The 20,700-nt window shown below is 38.7% G+C and overlaps 1 protein-coding gene across 1 annotated transcript in view; it reads left to right on the forward strand.

The window, feature by feature from the left end:
• Window positions 1–20,700, forward strand: part of Cdca2 (cell division cycle associated 2) — a 36,889-nt gene that overhangs the window by 14,124 nt on the left and 2,065 nt on the right. Inside the window, exons 8-13 of the mRNA XM_051195166.1 lie at window positions 1,395–1,464; window positions 1,979–2,211; window positions 3,758–3,833; window positions 5,521–5,606; window positions 6,554–6,691; window positions 18,536–18,704. Coding sequence (XP_051051123.1) covers window positions 1,395–1,464; window positions 1,979–2,211; window positions 3,758–3,833; window positions 5,521–5,606; window positions 6,554–6,691; window positions 18,536–18,704 — 772 coding nt within the window. The remainder of the gene's footprint in view (window positions 1–1,394; window positions 1,465–1,978; window positions 2,212–3,757; window positions 3,834–5,520; window positions 5,607–6,553; window positions 6,692–18,535; window positions 18,705–20,700) is intronic.

Below are 20,700 nucleotides of genomic sequence, written 5' to 3' on the forward strand. Positions count from 1 at the left end.
CAGACCAATAACTAAAGTTCACATATTACACTGGGGTCGAGGGAAATGTATTGTCCTCACTTGGTTTTTTAACTCACAATACTATTCTGAGATTGATCTGTTTTAAATTACTATTACATTGGTATCCAGAATTTAATATAGGTAGACTTTTTTGTGAATTTTGTGAATTATAATTCATTGTATTGTCAAATGACTTCATGGTGAATGTCTCAGTCTGTAACCTATACATTCCAAACATGTGGTTCTAGCACCTCTCCAGTCAGCCATGTTTCTGTGAAAACAGTAACCTAAGACAGGAGGAAGTTGCCAGGAACTAGGTAGCACGTTCTGAATGTTCTGAGCAGTTCTGTGAGTAGCCTTGGCACATGTCCGTTGATAGTGCATTGTTTGTTGTACCCTCAACCCCTTCTAGCAGAATGGGATATGTGTTTCATGCATCAAGAGAGAGGACTAACTCAGGAGGGTACACATTAGGAGTTTGCTTGTGGCAGAACTGTTCTCAGAGCCGGTGCTGTTCTTGGTAGTTATAGTACTCAAAACCATGGACTGGGCAGGGGTTCTGGGTGAGGTTGAAATGCAGGTGATGATTAACCAGGACTTACTATGATCGAACCTGCAGGCCTTCCTCTCTTCTGCAAGGCTTGTTCTGTCTGGATTTATAACTTCCTTTCCTTTATAGTGTGCCCTCTATAATTTTTGGGATAAACACAAACAAAACCTTTCTTATTTCATCTTCAAAAATAGGATATTCAAGCAAGAAATCCCACTATTCAAAGTGCTGTTCCCATGTGTGAGACAAAGCTCCCTCTTAGTGTAATATCATTTACCTTTTAGAGTAGTTCTTATGCGCAAACCATTGTGAAATCTGCCTGATCTGGCATCTGATATAATACGCTTAAATTTCACCACTCACATCTTCCTCAGTTTGCTAGATCAAAAATCGGATGATTTTAACCTTACTTAGGGATTTCTGCTCACTAATTTGGGCCCACAATACTGTTTATTAAATAAAACATGGAAGCCAAGGGCTGGAGAGATGGGCCAACAGTTTTAAGAGCACTTCTTCCTCTAACAGAGGCACCAGATCTACTTCTTGGCATGCATGTGGCAGCTAACAACTGTCTAATGCCAACTCCACAGGATCCAGTGGCCTTTTCTAGCCTCCACAGACAACCTGAAATGTGGTACACATTTGTACATGCATTCAAGACACTCTTACACTTAAAAATAAATATTAAATAATACAAGATAGGAGAACCTAGTTTTTTCTTGGGCCTTGTCGGCATGGTGTTTTAAGCCAGAACAGCTAAGAAAATAAAGGACTCTACTAAACAATTTTTAATGACTATGTTATGGGAGGAGTAGAACCTTTGATGGGTGTTTGTTTTGATTAGGAATGCAACCTATGTGATGGCGGGCCTCATCTAATCCCAGATCCTTCAAACTGCAAAGAACAAAGAGCAGGTGTGTTATCCATATTTACTTTAAAACCTAAGGGTATCATTTTGTTTTTAGAACTCAATGCAGTCTAATCGCCTCCTGCTTTACGCGAGATTACTTGAGGATGAAGAGTATCAGGGAGGGAAAATGTCTTTGTGGAGCCTCGTAATTGATCTTAGGTTGAGGGTGTGGCTCAGTGGACAATCATCTGTGACATGATTGAAGTCCTGGGCTCAATTCCCAGCGTCACACATTCACAAAAAGAAGTTATTGATTTTGCTATCAATTTTTACTTAATGGAACAACTTGTAAAGAACTTCAGATATTCCAATTTTTTTGAGACTTTTAAAAATTATACATAACTTATTTTAAAATCAGTACCATTTTAGTTGACTGTATGGTTTTCTTCCATTTGCCCTTTCTCTACAAGTAGTAGCTGAATATATACCATATGCAAACATTCTAGTACATGTGTTTTAGATAAGAAAAACGGATTTTTTTTTTTTTTTTTTAACATATTCTCATTGGTTATCTGTAGGTAGCGAAAACTGTAAATCACCAAGCTTTCTGAATCTGAAGAAGAGGAAGAGAGTTACTTTTGGAGAGGACTTAAGCCCTGAAGTGTTTGATGAATCTTTACCAGCCAATACGCCATTGTGTAAAGGAGGAACACCTGCCCGTCAACGAATCGTAAATGCTGCCAGTCCCCTGCAGTCACCCCTTCATGAGCAGTTACTTCAGCCAAACTTTGATGACAATGAGGAGAATCTTGTAAGTGGGGAAAAGCATAGAAAAAAACTTTTGTTTCTATTTCCATCAAGACTCACATTTTTTTACATGAAAATTATGATTTGAAATTATGAGGAAGACCAAATGACATGCCACATTTTAATCTCTTGTGTTTTTTGGGTTTTTTGTTGGTTTTCAAGACAGGGTTTCCTCTGTGTAGTCCTGGCTGTCCTGGAACTAGCTCTGTAGACCAGGCTGGCCTCAAACTCACAGAGATCCACCTGCCTCTGCCTCCATAGTCCTAGGATTAAAGGTATGCGCCACCACTGTCTGACTCAATCTCTTTTGTAACATTTTTTTTTTTTTTTTTTTTTTTTTTTAAAAAGACTTCCCCAGGCTGGAGAGGTGGCTCAGCGGTTATAAGAGCACTGGTTCTTCTTCCAGAAGACCAGAGTTCAATTCCCCGCATCCACATGGCAGCTCACAACTGTCTGTAGCTCCAGTTCTGGGGATCTGATTCCTTCACACCAAATAAAGTTAAATAAATTAATTAAGAAAAAATACTTTTCCCAATTATAGATAGTACTCTCATGGGACTTAAGTGCTATTGGTTGTAAGATAACTGTATCCCTAAGAAAAGACCCCCAGATGTCTGAGGCATTAAAATATGAAAGAAGTAAACACATGTTAGTAAATTTTCAATTGGATTAATTAGGGGTGGGGGCAGAATTACCAGTGTCAGGAAGGAGAGAGGTGACATTACTGTATCCTAACAAGTTTTCGAGGACAGCAGGGGATTAGCAACAACTTCATGCTGTCATCTTAGCAGCTCAGATAAATCAGTTACAATCTTTGAAACACATTAGACATCAACCTTCAGTAACCCCATGCTAAAGAAATTTAAATTATCATTGAAACTTTCCCATGGAGTAATAGTTTTGCTAAGGAAGTCTACCATATATTTAGACAAATGGCAAGATTGACTATATACACACTTTTCCCAATAAGACAGAATGCTATGTGATCATTTCAGTCCATGCAGAAGAGGCATTTGTGAAATTCAGCATTTCTGATTAATGATTAGATATCAAGAAAGTGTGGGCAAACTGGTAAGAAAGGGAATTCAGATTAACATTTTTGTCTGTGAATGAACAGTAGTTTCTATCTTCCTGGCAATTATGTGTAAAAGGTTTGAAATCTGTATCTTGTCATCTTACCATGAATTTAATTGAAAAATATAATACTAGATGGTCTTTTCTATTGATTTTCTTCAATTTTCTTTGTAGAAATTAGACAGTGGGAATTTAAATAAACCAAAAAATAGTTTGTCAGTGATTAATATGACCCCTTATTTGGGGTTGTTACAGTTGGTAAATACGTTTGCATTATGAAGATAGCCAGTCATTGTTCTAATGTTATCTTTGTTTTGCATAGACGTTTTCATTTTCTATTGATTTTTCTTTTCATTTTGTGCTTATAATTCCTCCTACCCAAATAAGGCCTTATTTTTTCCTTTGAGATATATTGTTTACATATTCACTGAATTTAAGATTATCTAATTTGTACTTTTTTTTTTCCCTTTGCTTAGGAAAACATAGAACCAGCTCAAATATCATTTGCAATTCTGAGTCCTAGTAAATCTTCACTCTCTGAGACTCTTTCAGGTATGGTATGTTTATCTTTTTTTATCTTCTGTTGGCAGGTTTGGGTGGTATGAGTTTGGTTTGTGATGTGCTTGTGTTTGGGAGCCTGAAGTTGCTTGTGGGGTTGGGTGAGAAGAGGACATTATCCTGTGTTCTCTATGCCTTGCTTGCAGGATGGGGTTAGGTGAGAACTCTCTCTGCCTTATCTCCTTTGAGACAGGATCTCTTACTGAATTTGAAGTTAGGCTGTGGCTAGTAAGCCCCAATAACCCCCCTGTCTTCACTCCCCCATAGCATTGAGAATAAAGGCATGCTTAGCTTCCACTTTGCTTTTTGAGACAGGGTTTGACATTAGGATGGATCTTGCTCATTAGGCTTACTTGATTGTCTGACAAACTCTAGGAATCTACTTATCTCTGCCTTCTGTTGATGGGATTATAATATATTATAACTTGCCTCTTTTATTTATTTTAAATTTATATGTTTTATATCTATGTACCTGTGTTTATGTGTGTATACCATATGCAGAAGAGGAGGGCAGATCCCTTTGGGCAGGCAAATGTGAGCCTCCCAATGTAGGTGCTGGGAACTGAGCTTGGGTCCTCTGGAACAGCAGCAAATTCTCTTAATAGCTGAGCAGTCTCTCCACCCCCAGTACCTGGCTTTTTCATATGGGTTCTAGGGATCAAACTCAGGTCTTTGTGCTCAATGAGCAGTTTACCAACTAAGCTGCCTCCCCAGCCCCTTAAATCTTATTTTCAGTACATAAAACTTAATCTCTTGTTCTTGATTTTAAGAAAACCAAATACTGTGTGTGAGAACTTGCCACTTCTTTCTATTGCAAGTCTCATTCTTCATAATCACCCTCATTTAACTTATATGCATTTTCTCTGCTTCAAATTGATGTCCACAGTGCTGTTGATCTCAGCCTGTTCAGGATCACTAATAGACTTTCATCTATATTTGCACAACTAACAAAATTTGGATTGTAAAGAACATTCCTATGTGACTAAAAGTTTTGCCCACCATTAACATGGCATTTTCAGTGTATATACTTTCCAAGAATATGTCGTTTGTTTGTTTGTTTGTTTGTTTGTTTGTTTGAAGACACGGTTTCTCTGTATAGCTTTAGAGTCTGTCCTGGCACTTGGTCTGTAGACTCCAAGTATTATGTCTTTTACGATCATGATAAGACAAAGATTTTTTTTCCCCATTTTTCTGCCATACCAGGTTTAGCTGGCAAAGTCATGATATGAGAACTTGAGTTATGAACCTTTATTCATGTTTTTTCCCTTCCTGGATCCTTTGATGCCTTCCCATTGATTTAGCCTGGTTTTCTGAGCATAGAACCCAAAGCTGTAAATTTCGAGTTACAGATAATAGTCTGTCGTGCTCCAAGCTCTGAACACATTACATTGCCTTTCATTTGTGCCATTAAAAAAAATGTCGGCTATGTCTAAAGATGTGTAGTTATTAAGTGTTTCCTTAATGTGCATTCTCTTATTCCACTCATTTTATTACATTCAGTAATGTGGTCTTCTAAAGATTGTTGTGGGTCTTGATTTATTGCTCTTGTTAATTATCTGTGTCTAAATGTGAGTTAAAGCAACAATCACTCAAAACACTATGCAGTTCCTTTACCCTCTGATTTGTATTATTCATATTAGTTTTGTGCTAAGAACTAATTTTGCTTTTTTCTTGATATCAGGCACTAATACTTGCAGTTCTTTAAGTAATCGTGAGGAAATAAGCTGTAGTGTTGGTAGACCAACACGGACTTCTCACAGAAGAAAGGTAAATGCTTAGATTAAATCTTCATGGTAATGAAGAAAATCTGATTTGGTGAGTGCTGTTAAGAATTAATACTTGTGCCAGGTGGTAGTGGCCCACACCTTTAATCCCAGCTCTCAGGAACTCTCATTTACAAAGCTAGTTCCAGGACAGCCAGCTACACAGAGAAACCCTGTCTTGAAAGAAAAAAAAAACTTTGCCTTACTCAGTTCATAGCCCAGAGGAATCTCTTGCTTGTCTGATTTTAATTCTACTAGAAGAAAATCTACTAGAACAAGAGCTTCCCTTTAGAATTGTGTTTCTATGGAAGGCAGTCTATTTATTAGCTGAATTTCAGATCTGTATGACAATGAATTTTATTGTAAATATGAAGAAAGTCAACATATAATTAAGAGCCAGAGAGTAACATAAGCACATGCCTTCTTAATCTATGCATTAGTTTTTTGTGGTGCCATTCAATTGACAGAGATTGGCTACATGTCTTTTGTTTTGGATTTTTGTCTATAGCTTTGTAAGTATAAGCAAATCTATACTATTATTGGATATTTACCTGTCTGACTGGATGAAAATCCTATATTGTAGCCTAATTTATAGTTCATGACTTGTTATACGCTAATAACAGTTAAATACTAAGTTCATTTTTTTCATAAGTATTTGATGAATGAGCCACTAATTCTTAAATCATTTTTTCTTCCTAATATACTAACCCTTCTGAATCCATGCTTGAGAATTTAGAGAATGATAATTAGTAATTTTGTCTTAATTTTGGTTGATGTACCTCTGATGTGGCTCAGTGATTGAGTGAGCACGCAGACTGTTTTAATGCTGAGCACTGAAGGTGGGGAGCAGGCAGAATGGGCCTATCATAGGAAAGAAAGCGAAGTGTAACCTGCCGGCCAGTGAAAGGTGACTGCCCATGCTTATGTTTCTTCCTATGGTTTTCTTTATAGCAGGTGATGAGTTTTGCAGAAGAAGATGTGTGCAACTCCTACACTACAGAAGCTAAGCCCTGTAAAGAGAAGAACATGAACAGGAGGAAATCTCAACAAAGAAAATGTACAAGCAAAGCACTTGCTGGAATGAAACAGGTAAGGATGCTTTTCACAATTTAATTCATATGATGTGTGGTACATTCCTTCATTGTTTGATAAGGGAAGCATGGAGGTACCTCTGCTCATTACTTGAGGCCAGCTCTGCACCTGCATCATCTGTGTGCACATCCAGCCCAGTAAGCAACAGACACATAGAATTGCTTCTCTTTTTAATAAGTCAACATTTTTCCTCCCCCCCCCCCCCACCAACCCCTTTTACTATGTATCCCAGGTTGGCCTTGAACTTACCATTTCCTCCTTCAGCCTCCCCATGCTGGGAATATAAGTATCATGCCCAGCTCTTAATATTCTTCATGGATGTACATATCTTTTTTGTTAATGCTTACAGTCCTGAGAAGAAAGTTGTATGGGTATCTTCACCAGTTAATTTTCCTGTTTAGTCTTCAGCTTCAGCTCTCCTCTTTCAGGATTGGATTCTGAGCTTGGTTGATTGAATAATAGTCAGTGCTAACTATTTATATTTACTCTGGTTGCTTTTAACCGATCTCCCAGGTCAGCTCAGACTACTCTCAAGCCAGTTTGTTAAGCATGAACTTACCAAACTCTGCCTATTGTTTTGTGATAGTGACAAAACGTCTGTCACAAATAAATGGCTGCTGGACCAATTCTGTGATGGGGTCCACATACCTCCTTCATACTCTGCTGTTCCAGAGTGTGAAGTTGCACTGTGCCAGCATGATGTTAGCAACCCTGACACTTAAGTTTCCCTCAACCACCGTGTCTTTTAACTTTTCTTGTAACTGGCCATAAGTGTTAGACTTTGCCTGCGCATGGCTGGTTAACTCATGTGAGCCAACTGCTACTTGGACTCCTATCCACAGGAGCACTTCTATATCTAAAAAAAGACTGGAAGCCAATTTGAAGGTGCCTCACTGTCTGTGTGCTTAGCTCACCCAGTGTCTTTATACTGTTCCCTTTCCCTTGGCATTCTGTTGATCCTGACTGTCCTTCTCTGGGGCCACCTATTCCTAGTACTTCCCTCTGCTACCTGCTGCTTGTTAGTACTTCACACTGTCCCATCTAGAAATGCCCACTTAGCTTCCTCTCTGACCTCAGTGTGTGTGTCCACCCACTTTACTCAGTCTCTTAATTATGTATCGCTTCTACCAATAATGATATCCTGGCCCTCTGGCCACTCCTGAGCTTTCAGTATCTACAATTTTATGTTTCCTATTTTGTCCTGGACTCCTTGAACTGTTGCATCCATTCTTGTAGTGATCTGTGTCCTTTTCAGCTGCCTTGAATTCCAGGTTACTTACTCCTTCTGCCATCTCATAATGCCACTGGTGAGGCACAGATGTGGGCTTGACCATCTAGAGTCAGGGCTTCGGGTGATACCTGAAATTCGCTCTAATCTTTCGTTTTATCTGAATTATTTTCCTAACAAATATGGTCATTTAGTTACTAAGATCAGTGCAAACATAGTGCTATTCTTAATAGATATCTCATCAGCATTTGACCTAATAGAACACTCACTTGCAATATCTGTTAAAAGTTGATTTTTCAGCAGGCGGTGGTGTGGCGCATGCCTTTAATCTCAGCACTTGGGGGCAGAGGCAGGCAGATATTTGAATTCAAAGCCAGCCTGGCCTACAGTGCAAGTTCCAGAACTACCAGGGCTACACAGAGAAGCCCCATCTCAATAAAACAAAACAAACAAACAAAAAAAACCCTGATTTATCTTCTACACTGTCTTATATGCATTCCCTAGAATTCTACTCTCTGCCCTTGTAAATGATTTGCTTTGTGGTGACCTCATATGCAATATGTTTATTGATGACCAGTGTTTAAAACCAAGTCTTCTTAATTCGTAAATCTCTGTCCAGCTGCCTATTGGACACATCTTCTAAAGCCACCTGTTACAAGCCCTTAAAAGTCAGCATTTCCAAAATTAGTACTACTCATCAGGAAACCCACAAAAAACATACTGTGATGTTCCCCTTAGTCCATAAAACAAAAAAGACTATTTTTCCTTGTTGATTGGCACAGATACACCTGAGTCATCAAATTCAGAAGAAACCATTTTCCTGCTTTGTTTTGTTTTTTAGACTTAGGGAAATGGTGAAAAATTACCTTGTTTTAAAAGTGTATTTGTGTTCAGTCAATGGTATACATACCACTTGTTTTTTTTTTTTTTATTTTAATGTATAGCTTTAAAAAACACAGTTACAAATAATGCATATATATTTCTTCCTAGCAAATCAGTGGCCAGACAGTTCAGGAAGACTAATCATTAGATTGCTCTAAACCATTCCAGGACCCTGTTGTATTAATATAATTGATGTAATTTAAGCAGTAGAGGTAGAATAGCAATGAGAAGGGGTGTTAAGCAACAGATGACAGCCTTCAATGAATTTCTAGAAGACAAGGCAGATGGGAACATGTTGACGGATAGAAGAGGTGGAAAGATTTACAGTTCAGAATGTGCTAGGGAAGAAACTAGAGGGATCTGGGAACCAGCCTGCTGGTGGGAATCCCAAGAGACATTGGCCCCAGAATTGGCAGGTACAATGGATGGGAAGCGTGAGAAGTAGTACTGAAAAAAAAAGATTAATTGAAGTCTTATATATGGAACAGTCTGTACCAGTTGGCATGCTATCCCTCTTTCCTGCCCTGATGTTCAGACCAGATGTTGTCATCTAGGTTAAAGCCCCATTCTGGCATCTGTAAATTCCCACAGTCTTAACAGCCAACTCTTGCCCTAACACAAAGCCTAACAACTGAGACACTCTTGTACTGCACTGCCTTGCCCTGACCCACCCCTGACCCTACAGGAAGTTCCCAAGGAAATTTTCCATACAGTAAGGAGACTGAGCTAGAGCACACAGGAAACTCATATCAATCTAGTCTGTTCTTAATTAAGAAACAGATCGTTGAGTGGAATCAATATTATTAGAGATACAAGTTAAAATACGAGTAAGTTACAAACAAAACAAAGTCCTAATCTCAGAGAAGTCAACTGTGGAATTGTTAGATTTAAGAAATTAAGAGGGAGATTCTATAAAGGGGGAACAGAAAAATAATTGGAAAATTGAAAATTTCTGAGTCTTCATCTGACTTCTCAGAGCTCTGCCAGCTGGGGACTCACCCTGCTGAGCCATTCATCTCCACAAGTGGCTGCCCTAGAGCCTATAAGAAGTGGAGATGGCCACAATGCTCACTGTAAGTCACCTATACCAGAGCAGAGGTGGGTCTGCAGCTAGGTGCTGACATTCCCCTAGAGTCAGAACAGCCTCTCTGCTGGTGCATGGGATGATTTGAACTCTAGGAAATGCTGTGACCTGGCCTGGGCCTGATACTCCTGGATGCTTCTGGCAGGAAGTTTCTTAAATACAGGAAAAGGCAATGTTTCCTCATGGTCAAGAGAAATGGCAGTCTTTCTCTTGACATAACCAAGGCAAGTCTTAAAGAAGAAAGCATTTGATTGGGGCCTTTTGCAGCGTCCCAGATTTAGTCCATTACTATCACAGCAGGGAGCTTGGCAGCAAGAAGGCAAACATGGTGCTGCAGGGTAGCTGAGTTCTCCATCTGGTTGAAAACTCAACCTATCCCCAATGACATTCTCCCTCCAACAAGGTCACATGGCCTAATCCTTTCAAATAGTGTCACTTCCTCTAAGCCTATAGGGGGCATTTTCCTACAAACCACCACAGCCAGTGACATCAGCAGAAACAATTTCTGATTTTATGGACTCTCAGGCCTCTTAAGGACTTGCTACTGCATCTGACTGGTTTGTGAGCATTGCAGGCCACTGAATCAGAAGAAGCTCATCCCCTGTGCCTGACCTGCAGACCACTGTAGTAAACTCAATGGCAACCTTCCACAAAAAACCTTACTGGGGTTCCAATAAGGGTCCTGGCATGTGTCACCAGGCTAAGTGGGATGAAAATGGGCTAACACTGATAGCAACTGTTCAGAAACAGAATGTGTGGGACTTGGAGATGTAAGTGGTCCTTAAATCCCTGTCCGCTTTTCTCAGTCATTGACATCTATGGAGAGTTCCAGACTTCCCCACAGAGACCTGCAGAATAGGTTACCATGACTTCTTACTGTCTTTATTCACTCAAGTCATGTCCCCTTTTCATTTTGTTCACATTTGAGTCTTGTTTTAGGGATATTCTAGTAACAATGGCATCATTTCATTAATTTAAAAAATAACAGACAAAGAAGGAAAATATCTGAATAAAGACCATATATAAATGAATGCAGCAAAGAATCACTAAGGGGGGGCATTAATTCTGCTTTGATAATCCTGACACCAGAGTTAGGTACAGTGGCATCTTCTGATACAGGTGTTCATAGTACTGTCTCTCTCTCATCGACATGACCAGAAGCTCATGTCTCAAACCCATCATGGTACATCTCAGATGATTTGATGACTGTCTGTGCTCTGACCTGGTTCTCTCTCTCCCTCTCTCTGGCCTGATCTGGTTCTTTTTAAAAGAGCAACAGCAGAAAAGTGATAGGGAGAACAGCCTTGTAGTTGCTGAGGCCTGGCTATCCATCTATGCAGGAATGGGTGGCAGCTTGTGGGAAATAAAGTGTGCTTTTGTGCTTGTCTCTCTTCATTATTGATTGAAGAAAAGCCAATATGGGATTGTTTAGTGTTGTATTTACTCATTGTTTGCTTATATTAAAAGAAAAATAGCAAATCTGTTTTTATCACATCACTCCCCATATATAGACATATATGTGCACATATGTAATTTATAGCAGTTGTCAGAGTGGAGAATAAAGAAATTTCTAAAAAGTATCATAGAAGAGTTAGATAACCAAATGCAAGAAATTTCACTGGAGCTCAGAAAGGGGGAAATTTTAATAAAAATATTGAAAATATAATATTTTTCAAAATTGAAGAAAGGGCTTTTCAAGTTAATGGAGCCTAAGAATGCTTGGTGTTTTGTTTTGTTTTTTGTTTGTTTATTTTTCAGTTGCTATGATAAAACACCAAGACCAGGGTAACTTATGCAAAAGTGTAGTTGGTCTTACGTTTTCAAAGGGTTGTCATTTAAGATACTTTGTGGAATGAAGGCATGGTAGCAGGCAGTTGAAGTAGAGGTCAAGAGTTCACGTTTCCATCAGCAAGCAGGAAACAGAGAGAGCTAACTCCAAATGGTCTGTCTATGTCTTTAACTTCAAATCTGCCCCAGTGACAGATGTCCTCCACTAAGGCCAATCATAATCCTCCCAAACAACCATCAGCAGTGGACCAAGTATTCAAATGCCTGAGACATGCAGGAGACATCTCATTCCCACCATCATGTCTGCTACATTGAAGGGCAAGACAATGTAAAACTAAAGAACATAGGTAATAAAAACAGTGGACTTTGCTTATAAAAAAAAAAAAAAAAAAACAATCAAGTAGCATCAAATTTCTCAGAAATTAAATTGATCTCTGGGTGTGCAAAGATGTTCAAACTGCACTTTCAGGGACCATAAGTTCCCCTAGACCAGGAGTTAGCAAAGATGTAGAAGTTGGAAGTATATATTGCTAGTGGGACAAAAAGATGAACTCAGACTTCTTTGAGTGATGCAGATCTTTGCAGAGGTGAATTTGGGAGGATCTAGCTGAATCTAATATTCATTTACCCTTCAACTTACCATTCTTGGTTCTGGGAATGCCTCAAAGATCCACTGATAAAAATATTGACAAAAATACAAAAAGGTGTATGTCCCAAGTCATTTATCATATCACTGTAAAGCAGATGAAACATAAATGAGAGACATAAGATATGAGACTCGATTGTTAAAGTAGACTGTCCACAGAGTATTACAGAGCTTTAGAAAATAGTGAAGTACACGTCCATATGCTGCTATGGAGTGATGCCAGAATATACTTAGAAAGTAAGTTATAAAAAGTGTGTATAAGCAACAGTTATTACTTGCCTCTCATTAAATCACATTTGCAAGTAGCATTTGAAATGTTCTTTAAAGAGGAGAGATTAAGTTAAAATGAGGTCATTGGGGCAGGCTCTTATCAAATCTGTTGTCCTTATGAAACAGAAATTTGGATATAGAATCAGGGGTACTTGTACATAAAAGAATGAATATTTAAGGACACAGGACAAAACCATATGCAGAGCAGGGAGTTAAGATGAACCAGCCAGCACATTGATCTTGAACTGCAAGTGCTAAGAAATGTGAAAATAAAGTTAGCCTACCAAGCCTGTGATGACTTTGGTAAGTTGATTCTAAAACTTGAACTATCATTATCTAAGAAAACAAGAACATGTATATATTTATGCTAACATGTATGTACAAAGTGTTATAATTCCTTTTTTAAAAAACAAACAAAAACTATTGCCTGGTGGTAGTGGCGCACACCTTTAGTCCCAGCACTCGTTAGGCAGAGACAGTTGGATCTCTCTGAGTTTGAGGCCAGCCTGGTCTATGAAAGGAGTTCAGGGCAGCCAGGGTTGTTACACAGAGAAACCCTGTGGGGATGGGGGTGGGGGTTAAAAACAGGTTATCCACAGATGGCCCCACAGCTTAGTGGATAAAGGCATTTGTCACCAAGCCCTAGAACTTGAGTTTGATCTACCTGGTAGAAGGCAAAAACTAATCCCCTCAAAGATGTCTGCTAACCTCCACATCCATGGCATGGCATGTGTACACACACACTATTTTAGTAGAAAAATTGTTGAGCTTATTGTCCTATAGAGATTAGTAACTGGAATAGGAAAATGCACGCTGTTTTTTAAATTTTGACTTTACAGCTATGCACCTGTTTTACATAACTACAAGTCAAGAGAATTCTTTAAAAATTGAGGTCCAAATGAAACAATTTTGTTATATTGAGTTTATAGCTTAACCTCCTTAAAAAGCTTTTAAACTTGAAAATTTGAATATGTTACAGTGTACTTAAGGACCAAAAATAACTACAAAGAAGCCATGTAAGATACTCACTACTAGAGCGGGGTGGTAGTGGCGCATCCCTTTAATCCCAGCACTTGGGAGGCAGAGGATGGCGGACTCTGAGTTCGAGTCCAGCCTGGTCTACAAGAGCTACTTCCAGGACAGGCTCTGAAGCTACACATAGAAACCCTGTCTCGAAAAGCCAAAAAAAAAAAAAAAAAAAAAAAAAAGCAATACTCATTGATAGAAGAACTTAGTACTTAGTTTAAAATATAAATAATTTTTATTGTCAACTTTAAGAATTAAGTCTTCACTATGAAACAGAAGATTATAGATCAAAGTTATTTAAGAATAAATTTCAATGGGGGGTATTGGTGTGAGTTCATTAATATTTTCTACTTAAGAGAATTTCTAGCCTTTTTTCATTAAAAATAAGAAAGAACAAGTGTCTCTGGTCCCGCTGCCATACCTACCTGTCAAGAGACCTGGGTTCCATGCAGAAAAGGGTTCTCAAATTTACAGTAGCATGTGTAGAAAGTGGACCTGGGCTTGACCTTTACTGCAAAAAGCAAGCTCAAACAGCCAGGGTCTTATTAAATAGCATTTGCTAGCCAAAGTCGTTGCAGAACACTGAAACACAAGCATGAGGTAGGAGGTACCAGGCGAATTTGTGACAGTGCTTTGTCTGAAAGTGCACTGTCAACACCAGTTCACTGCTCTAAAATGGAGAAGAAAGTCTGAGCTCCATTTCAGGTAAATTGTTGAGTTGCTTCAACTCACAAGTGGAAAATGATCACCTGCCCTGCTGAAATTATTAAGTAAATTGGTAGAACATCAAAAGAAACATTCAGCAGGATATGAGGCATTGTGGAAAAGGAATAAATGTGTTCAGACTACATATGACAAAGGGTATCCAAAATAAGGAACCCAAGAACAAGAAATTAGCCTGACTTTAAAAATGAGCAGAGGACCTGATAATACTTCTCATGAAGTAGGCCCAGCAGTACTAGTGTGAGTATCACCTCACACCTGTTGTAGAGAGATAGTGGGTTCTGTTGAGAATCTAATGGAGGGTGGCCATTGTGGAAGACACTGTACAACCCAGCAGTCCCTCTTCTGAGTATTGAGAAGTGAAGTCAGCTAATCAAAGGGAAGCTCTACTTCCATTTGTATGTAATGGCCAACATGTGCTTAACCTGAGTGTGCATGGAAGGATGGATAGGAAAGAAGACACATTTAGACACTGCTATACTATCTGGTCACAAACATGAAATACTGTCGTTCGCAGCAGCATGTTTTGTGCATATCAGATACAATTGCTGTATCTGACATGGAATGTAAGGTCACACTCAGAAGCATTGAGTCAGATGGCAGAAGAGATACCTTCTGGAATATACCACACAAGGTTTTCACAGCAAAGAGTGAGTACACTTGGAAATCTCTGACCACAGCTTAACTGTTCTCAACAAAATAAAGTATGTGACAGACCTGTTGATTAGTTTGATTTAGTCACTGTAAGATGTGTGCATGTGTCAAAATAGCACATTGAACACCATAATATGTGCAGTTTTAGTTTGTTAGTTACACAGATGGTACCTGTTAATGTCAAAATTTGGTCTAAACAGGCTTCTGGGTCCATATGATTAGTAGACATAGGAATCCACCCAAAGCCAGACTTTAGATAATTCCATGAGAATTACCAGATAAGGGGTTTTGTTGTTGTTGTTTTAAGATCCTCACCAGCACCCCTAAAAGTCCCATGGAGTAAAAGAAACTTAGAGCTATATCTACCAAGTAGATTGTATTTAGACTTGATTGGGATCCTGAGTTGTGCAACTGTCATGGTGTGTGTGTTGGCTAGCTGGAGGAGGTCAAACTAAGGAGATAATTAGGGGGATTTGCTGAGTTGTTGATATTGAAATGAGAGATTACGTTTAGAAACTTGTGAAAAATAAGGAAAGATGCCTGGCATTGGTGGCAGAGGCAGGCAGATCTCTGAGTTCGAAGCCAGCCTGGTCTCCAGGACAGATTCCAAAACTAATAAAAAGAGTGCAGCTAGCATGTGGAAAAAGTTAGGATACTAGATATCTCATACAAATCTTTTCTGTTGCCTTTTTGTAGCAGTATCTACTTCATATCTATAGTTCACGCACGGCACCACTCTATAATTTTATCTTTTGAGGTTGTATAAATAAGACACACATTATACTTTTGGAAACTGGCTTTTAACTCAACACAAATGTTTTTCTAGGTTGCATGTATCAATATTTCCCTTTTATTTATAATTATTTTTTAAAAAAAAAAAACATTTTGCAATCGGTACAGGGCAGGATTCTGGTGAAATAAATATAAAATATTTATGATCTGCTTTAAAATCTAAGGGGAGGGGATTATAACTTCTATGTTTACAATTGCTAAAGTTGCTTGGTAGGTACGTGGGACTCAGTCTAAGATTCTCTTCTGGGGTGTCTAAAGTTAAAAGTATAGCTGTGTGTTTTGAGTGGACGCTAACCACAAAAACTAAAAATGCAGCATCGGCACTCTGTCAGCATCACAGCAGAGTCTTATCGTCTCTTTGCTGCACAGCTTTATCGGCTGACATGTGCCAGGACTCCTTTTAATCTTCAGTTTTCTTTTGGACAATTTTATCATGTTGTCTTAGCTGGCATTGAACTCCTGGGCTCCAGCAGTCATCCTGCCTCATCTTTTCTGTGGTGGGACTATACACACTGACAACACACCAGCCTTGTTTTTTGTTTGTTTGTTCTAACATGTATAGGTTCGAGTACCACCTGTGAGCTATCTATCCTCTTGAACTGGAGTTACAGTAGGTTGTGAACTGCCATGCGAATGCTGGGGATGAAACCTGGGTCTTCTGCAAGAACAAAAGTGCCCTTAATCACAGCCATCTCTCCAGCCCACTCCCCTATTTTTAGATAGTTTCAAAACCATTTTTTAGGTATGCCATAGTTATATGATTAAAACAGATGATAAACGTTTGCTTTGTGCCCTGTGTGAAAACTACCTGATTTGGAGGGGAGTGGAATGGAAATAGGAGCAAGTCCCTTCAGTGGCGTCCATCCACTCCAGGCCCTGAGCCAGCCTTACCAAGGCAGTTAAGTGATAGGATTTGAACCACAGGCCAAATGTTTCTCTTCTGTAGCACATCTGTGAACCCCACCTTAAAATATTTCTTTTCCCTTGGCTTCTCCATCCACTGACCAAGCCAGCATTTCCTCATCTAGTCCATGAAATGGCAACAGATGTTCCATAAAGAACGTTTAATGGAAAAGTATTTAACCCAATACTTTCCTATGTGCATAGAGATTATTTATACTGAGATTTTCTCACCAAATTATGTGTAAATATATATTATATATCACCAAGGGGGAACATTCATCTTGAAGCGTTCTAAAATTTTTGCATAGAATGTTGTGTTTGGTTTTGTTTTTACAAGTCATCCATAGATACCTCGAGGAACACACAGTTCTCTGTCATTTCTGTGTTCTTGATTCTCATTCACTCCTTTACACAATTAGTTTCACCTAAATCTTGTAGGTTGTTTCTTGAGTATAATCTCACAGGTGCATTTGCCTGCCTTAGCCTACAGGAAACACTGCTTTTCCTGCAGTGACTGTATTTTACAAGGGCCGTGTTAGCTGCTGTTCCTGCATGGATGCCAGGGTTGCAGTTGCCAGCTGCCACCTATGGTCTGTGCTGAGTACCTGCACATACTGTTCCCTTTACTGCACCACCAGAACAGAACAGTTGCCCCAAGATTAGGGTGGAACATTGCGTTTCTGTACATTCTGTCTGGAAAGCCTATCAGCAGCGGAGTCCTCTCCTGTGAACCTCAAGTTTGACATAGTGTCTACGTGTGATGACTGTGGCTCTTAAACCCAGGGGTCCTTAAACACCACACGTGTTTCCTTTCTCACAGCATGCGTGTGATCAACTGGCTGTACCTCCATGAATGTTTGGCTGTATTCGCTTTATGGAAGTATTAATTGTCAAAAACATGTTTTATGTTGGAAGTCTGAGAGTAGCTTTCATTCCTTTTGTTAATAAAAGTCTTTTTTTTTTTATTTCAGTATAATGTTATAATTTCCTTAAAGTTTTTTTTTCATATGGAACATTTTTTTTAAACAAAACCGTTTCTTGGTGCTGGTAGGGCATTCAGAATTTAATGTAATCCTGCATTCCATACTTTATTAAAGCATTTTTTAAAGTTTGTGGATAGTCACATTTTATAAGTCAGCTGTCTTATTGTGGCCTCCTCTTTGGCAGTACTAGAGCTCAAACCTAGAGCCTTTTGCATGCTAGGCAAGTGCTCATTCTCTGAGCTGTGTCCGAAGCCTGTGTGACCGCTTTATGTTGTCATGATTGACTCATTTCTTTGCATAAGTTCATCCAGATTTATGTTACTTTTCAGTGTTATCAAAGCAACCTCCTATAGCACTTCCATAGATGATTAATGCTAGATTAACCTTTCTTAAAAATTTTATTATTATTATGTATATGTTTGCCTGTGTGTGCCTGGTGCCATTGGGTCCCCTGGGACTAGAGTTAGACAATTTGAGCCACCTTATTGGAGGCTGGGAACTGAACTTATGGACTCAGAAGAGCAGCCACAGCAATTAATTAATTAATCAATCTTGGTTTATCATGCCTATTTACAAATAATCTCATTAATTAGCTCTGTCCAACTCTTTACCATCTAATCTGCCATTTTACTTTGACAAATATTTGGTGGAAATCGAGAAAGTCTGTGCATTATCAGTTGCGTTTAGATTCATGTTTTATCCCACTTTATGAAAGTTACTTTGCTGTCATTTGAACTCAGTTTTTTTAATGGAATGACTGACTTAAAATTTTTCTGTTAAAAACTTTAAAAGTTTTGCTGTATAAATGCTAGTTAGAAACTGTGTCCATATCATTCTCAGTGTCTGAATACATTCTTTTCAGATTTTGAAAAGTTACAGAAAAAAGAAAAGGGGAAAGAAGAGTGTTGAGAAAAGTTTGTATGGGGAAAGAGATATCGCATCTAAGAAGCCGCTCCTGAGCCCCATCCCTGAGCTGCCCGAAGTCTTCGAAATGACACCTCTGGCTGACTGCACGCAGATGATATGTTCAGGTGCTGCTTCTCGGCCCCTCTGTTACTACTGTACTCTTTTCTCTTCCTTTTTCCCATTCACTTTTATTTAAAAAAAAAGGGGGGGGGGGAATGAATCCGTTATCAGTAAAGGAAGTTGTACTCTGATCTGTGAGGGGCCTAGGCTCTATCAGAATCTGATGAAATTCTCAGAAATTCTTTTTATCAGAAAAATTCAAACAAAATTTGCATGTAATTTGGGGGAGGTTATTTCTGTTCATCTACTTTTGCTGCAGTTTGTTATGATGAATTATGTTTGCTTGTGTGGCTCATCACAGACAGTGGATTATGTATGCATTTTAGGAGTTAATAACAGTGCTGGATGCACGCCTTTAATCCCAGCACATGAGAGGCAGAGGCAGGTGGATCTTTGTGAGTTCAAGGCCAGCCTGGTCTACAGTTAAGCTACACAGAGAAACCCTGTCTCAAAAAACTGAAAGGGGGGGAGGGGAGTTAATAACAAAAATAGGAAAATAGAAAAACTTGCCTCCTAACATTTCCTTACAATTATAATCTAGAAATGTTTACAAGTTGAGCTTGATTACCTTAAAAGTTACTTTCACAAGCGAAGATCAAGTTGATGTATATCATAAGATTATTCATTTTATGTGTATGTTTTGCCTGCATGTATGTGCACCATATGCATGCATATATATATATGCCTTAGTGCCTGTTGTGGCCAGAAGATATCAGATTCCCAGAAATGGATACAGGTGGTTGTGAGTTACCAGGGGTATTAGAAACCAAACCCACACCCTCAGCAAGAGTAGCCAGTGTTCTTAAGCACCGAGCCATCTCTCCAACCCCTATAATGCATAGGTCTAAACTGAGCTTTCATGTTTAAACTGTTCTGATAAAATTGCTTCCATTTAGCATTCTGATTTTGTATGTAGCCATTTTAAAATAGCTTCCTTTGTCCAATGTCATATTATCTTAGCCTGGATTTTTAAAAAATTAAAGATGAATATATGTGTCACTGTAGACTTCTACAGGCATCTCAACTTGAGGACAGAGCAGGAGTTTTTTGTTTGTTTGTTTGTTTTAGTTTTTCAAGAGAGGGTTTCTCTGTATTGTTTTAGAGCTTGTCCTGGAACTGGCTCTGTAGACCAGGTTGCCCTTGAACTCACAGAGATCTGCCTGTCTCTGCCTCCTGAGTGCAGGGATTAAAGGTGTGTGCCAGCAATGCCTGGCTCAGAGCAGCAGTTTAACAAGTACTCAGAATAATTCATTCCTGGTGCCTATCGTTTGCTCCTGCCCTCTCATGTGGAGTCCTGTGGGATAGGAGTCCTTCCATCTACCTCCTTTTAATCTGGCCTTGATTCTGCTTATCTATTAAAATGTTACTGCCTTCCTTTGTTGCAGGGAAATACTATGATGACCTTAAGTGTTTTTAATCCATAATTGCTGTTGTCATATGAAAAGAGTGTTTAAGACAATTTAGTTTCTTTCCATCTTACTCTATAACTTGTCTTGCCAGCACCTCTTTTTTCAGTATGCTATAAAAATATATCAATACTAATTTTAAAGTTATAAAAGAACCTAGTTAATATAGTCATCCTAAGTCATAACTTGTATGAATCTCTAACTTTACATATTATTTACATACTTTAATCATGAATGAGTTTTTTCAGATTGAAACATTGATTTTTTTTTTAAACTTCAAGCTCAGCTATATTTTATAATGTATCTTTCAGCTTTGATTTAATTTGAAACATCTTTTATATTCACTTGAATGACCAACTAAAAGCATCATCTTAGACAATAGAGATAGAATCTAATAGCACTGATTTAGAATCATAAGAACTGAATTCCTATAGGACAGTGGTTTTCACCCTGTGAGCCCCTTGGGGGCTGAACAGCTCTTTCACAGGCCTCAGCTAAGGCCATTGGGAAGCACTGATACTTACATAACAATTCATAACAATAGCAAAATTACAGTTATGAAGTAGCAACAAAAATAATTTTATGGTTGAGGATC

This window comes from Phodopus roborovskii, unplaced genomic scaffold (assembly GCF_943737965.1).
Source record: "Phodopus roborovskii unplaced genomic scaffold, PHOROB, whole genome shotgun sequence".
Lineage (NCBI taxonomy): Eukaryota > Metazoa > Chordata > Mammalia > Rodentia > Cricetidae > Phodopus > Phodopus roborovskii.